This window comes from Acanthisitta chloris, unplaced genomic scaffold (genome assembly GCF_000695815.1).
Source record: "Acanthisitta chloris isolate BGI_N310 unplaced genomic scaffold, ASM69581v1 scaffold2523, whole genome shotgun sequence".
NCBI lineage: Eukaryota > Metazoa > Chordata > Aves > Passeriformes > Acanthisittidae > Acanthisitta > Acanthisitta chloris.
The window spans coordinates 62604-66332 of record NW_008666418.1 but is presented as its reverse complement, the minus strand read 5'-3'; the positions used below and the strand labels follow the sequence as shown (position 1 = coordinate 66332).

The window sequence follows — 3729 nt, the reverse complement described above, 5'->3', positions numbered from 1 at the left end:
TGTTTCTATGTTCACTTGTATAATTTTGTCTGTTTGTCCATATGTATTTTAATTTCTGCATTTATATATACTGTGACAGTTTTCCTACAGAAACACAGTAGTAAACCTGGAATGAAAGAAAGGGCAAAATTCATGTAAATCATGATATTATCCTCCTCATGGGCAGCTCTTAGCATTAGGGATGCATGAGGTGTTTGTACAGGAGCACAAATATGCCTTTTCATCCTGCTGCAGGGTGGCCAGAAAAAGAGTGGCTGAACAATTGGTAGCAAACAGAAAAATTAATTTAATGAATTTACACAACCTCCTTCCTAGAAGGCACTGCCATAATCAGGGAAATTTGCCATTCTCGAACTTCCGTGTGTTGGTCCTGCTCATCTCTTTTATCAGTCTACCCTAAGACAAAGAAATCTCTGCAAATTGTACCTTGCAGCTGTGACTTTTCAGAGACAATGGAGAAGAACTTGCTAATGCAGAAATTGTTATGGCACAGGACCAAGGCAAGTGGGATGTTTGGCCAGAGATTAAAAAAAAGGAAGGAAGAAAAGGAGGGGAAAAAAAGGAAATAAAAAAGTTTCTCAGGCAGTAAAAAACTCAAAACATAGCTCCATTGGCCAGAACACATCCTGTTGCTCTACAGCAGAATAGACCGAATCAAACATCAAATAGGAGTGGGAAGTGTGGAACTGATTTCAATTGGTGTATCATCCTTTCTTTGCAGGAGTATCAAATTGATATATTTTTTGCCCAGACGTGGACAGATAGTCGTCTGCGCTTCAACAGCACCATGAAGATCCTGACCCTGAACAGCAACATGGTTGGCTTGATCTGGATCCCAGACACAATATTTCGGAACTCCAAGACAGCAGAGGCTCATTGGATCACCACCCCCAACCAGCTCCTGCGCATCTGGAACGATGGCAAAATCTTGTACACTCTCAGGTGAGAGCTTGGCAAGGGGCAGGGCTGAAAGTTTCTCCTGCCTCTGCTGCAGTAGTAGCAATTTTCAGCAGTATCTTTGTTCTCTTTTGCTCTTTTCTTCCTGGTGTTTACCTGACTTTACAAATATTGACATATTCAGGCATAAGTACTGTCAACTTTCAAAACCAAAATCTTGTCTTTCTAACAAAGAAACCTTGAGAATTGGGAATGGATCTGTCTAAATTGTAAAATTTGTGCTTTTCAGTGGTCGTAATAAAATCAGGAGTATGTAGTCCCATAAGACCTGTCAAAGTCCTTTCTGATCAGATTTAGATGAAGGGCTGGATAAAGTATTTCTAGATTCATGCTAATGCCAATACTCCATTCTTCAGATAAGTCATGCTGAAAGATAGTCTGTCACATCTCATCACAAGGATGAATTGCTGGAGGAAAAGCTTTTAGAGTTTTTCTAATCTTTGGGATACCATCAACTATGTGCTATTAGAAATACTGTATATATTTGCATTTAAAAAAGATCATAGAAATCAAAATATGTGTTTGCTTGTGGAAGAGAGGAGTTGTCCAGAACTGAGTTCTGCCAACAGCCATATTCCACATGGCAAATTGTTTCAGAAATGTCCCTTTCATGCTACATTTTCTTTAGTGGTTGTGCTCAGCCCTCTCAGTGTAACTGCATATTCTGATCATACTTACAGTTGCAGTTGAGCTCCAATAGAAAGTCTTTGACAAACAATAATAAAGCAAACAAACAGTTGGAAAAGATATTGATATTTTTAGTGTCCCTTCCCTTTGAAGATTAAGATGTCAAGTCCAATACCCTCTTGGTTGGGTTGCTGGGTTTTTTTTTTTTGAGGGGCTTTTGATTAGGTGTTTTGGTGGGATTTTTTCTGTTAAGTTGTTTCAGTATTTCAGGGCAAGTTAATCATCTGCCTAACAGTACTTAGACCTACATACCTATCACTAAAAAAACTGGACTGCAAAATATGTCTAAAACAACTAAAAGAGAGGTTAATATATGACCCAGTGAAATGAACACTTTTAGTTTGCGAAAAATGTTTGGAGTCCTTTTGGGCCACTCAGGTCAAGCTCCTTTTTTACATAGGAAGAGTTGTTAGAATGAGCACTGTTTGTTGCTAACACTGTGTAACTCAAAATTGGAAAGACCCCACAGAGATAACTCCTGTATGCCCTGGTACTCTCAGGTGTTGATGGGTGTTATGTGCTCAGGAGAAGGTGTGCAAGGTTCAATCATGCTCCATACCTTCTCATCCTCTTCCCTTCCAGCTTTTGGGTGTGAATGTCCTCCTGCTGTAGCACTGCAAATCCTCTTCTAGTGTCAGTGCAGTGACACAGGTGACCTTTTCCAAGACAGAGGTTATCTCTGTGCCATCCTCAATCTGAGACACAAACCTGTCCCTTCCTGCTTTGTTAGCTTTTGATTTAGTTAAAAAAAAAACCCAAACAAACAAACCCTAAAATAAACTAACAAACAAAACACCAAATCAAAGCCAAAAGGAAAAAACCCACATGGCCCACGCATGCTGCATAAATTCAGGTATGCAACACTCTAGTGTTTCCTGGAAAAGACTGTGCAATAAACTAGCACTTAATTCAATCTACCTGGGTAAACAGGTTCATTTTGTAAGCTATTAGACTGAAGATTATTTATTTTTAATAGTAATTTTAAAATCAGCTCCGTTCTTTGCGTTAGGGATGTCACATAAAACAAGCTCTCAAGTTGGGCTGAAGATGCTTCTGCTGATCTGTTTGTTACATCTGTGCAGTTGAGAATGGCTTATAGAGGTTTATTAAGTTTTTGGGAGACAGCCCAAAGTGATAGAAATAATTTTATTTCACGCTGTAAGTACATGTGGAGAATATTCCTTATAAGATTCTATATGATGTTTGGGTTTTGTGGAATTGCATACCACCACACCAGCCATATTTCCTGTTATTTTTGTACAGAATAGTTGTTTCCTTCCTGGGTTCTTCAATGACCAATTGTCTAGAGAAAAAAAAATACTCGCAGGTTTCTTGGGATCAAGAAACTCTTAATGATGTGTCTGAAATTATTTTAGATAATTATCATTGGTTTTGGTCAGTCTTAATCAGGCAACGACCAATCTGCAAATACAGTTCTTTCCTTTCAGGCCTTACTGATGGATGTCCAAGCACTCTTGCATGACACTTGAGGTTGCTCTGCCTTTCTGGCTGTTCCTTGTGCTGCAGGTGGTAACAGACCCTTGGTTTCTCCGTAGGCTTACCATCAATGCTGAGTGCCAACTGCAGCTGCACAACTTCCCCATGGATGAACACTCCTGTCCTCTGATATTCTCTAGCTGTAAGTGCTGCTTTGATGACTTATTGTTGTATATGACATGTATGCAGAGCCATGAGTTTACTTCTGATTTCTCTCAGGTCGTTCAATGTTCCACAACAGGTATAGGAAGTTTAGGTTTGCTCAATTATTCAGGGAAATTTTGTTTTCCTCTCTTGCACTTCTGGTCAATGGACTTGTGACATGAAGTCTGTAGATTTACACTGTTATTTTTGCCAGAACCTGCCTTGTAGTTGATTCTATAGCGACACTTCCAGCAGAAGCAAATCTTCATCCCAGTCTGTGCTCTGTTAATATATACAATCATGTGACATGCAAATGATTATTGAAGTTGCAGTTTTCTTGAGGTGCACAGCCTGGGGACATGCCCAACAACAACTGGGTTTATAGCAAGTAGCATGATAATGTCTCTCTCTTCCATAGTAAAATAAATGGTGCAACTACTGTAA

The 3729-nt window shown here is 39.3% G+C and overlaps 1 protein-coding gene across 1 annotated transcript; it reads left to right on the top strand.

The window, feature by feature from the left end:
• Positions 1–721: 721 nt before the first annotated feature.
• LOC103799747 (gamma-aminobutyric acid receptor subunit gamma-3-like) lies at positions 722–3283 on the top strand (the record flags this gene model as incomplete). The annotated part of the gene is made up of 2 exons (XM_009072096.1): positions 722–942; positions 3201–3283. Coding segments are annotated over 2 exons (304 nt in total), but the record flags the coding sequence as incomplete, so codon positions are not given.
• Positions 3284–3729: the final 446 nt, after the last annotated feature.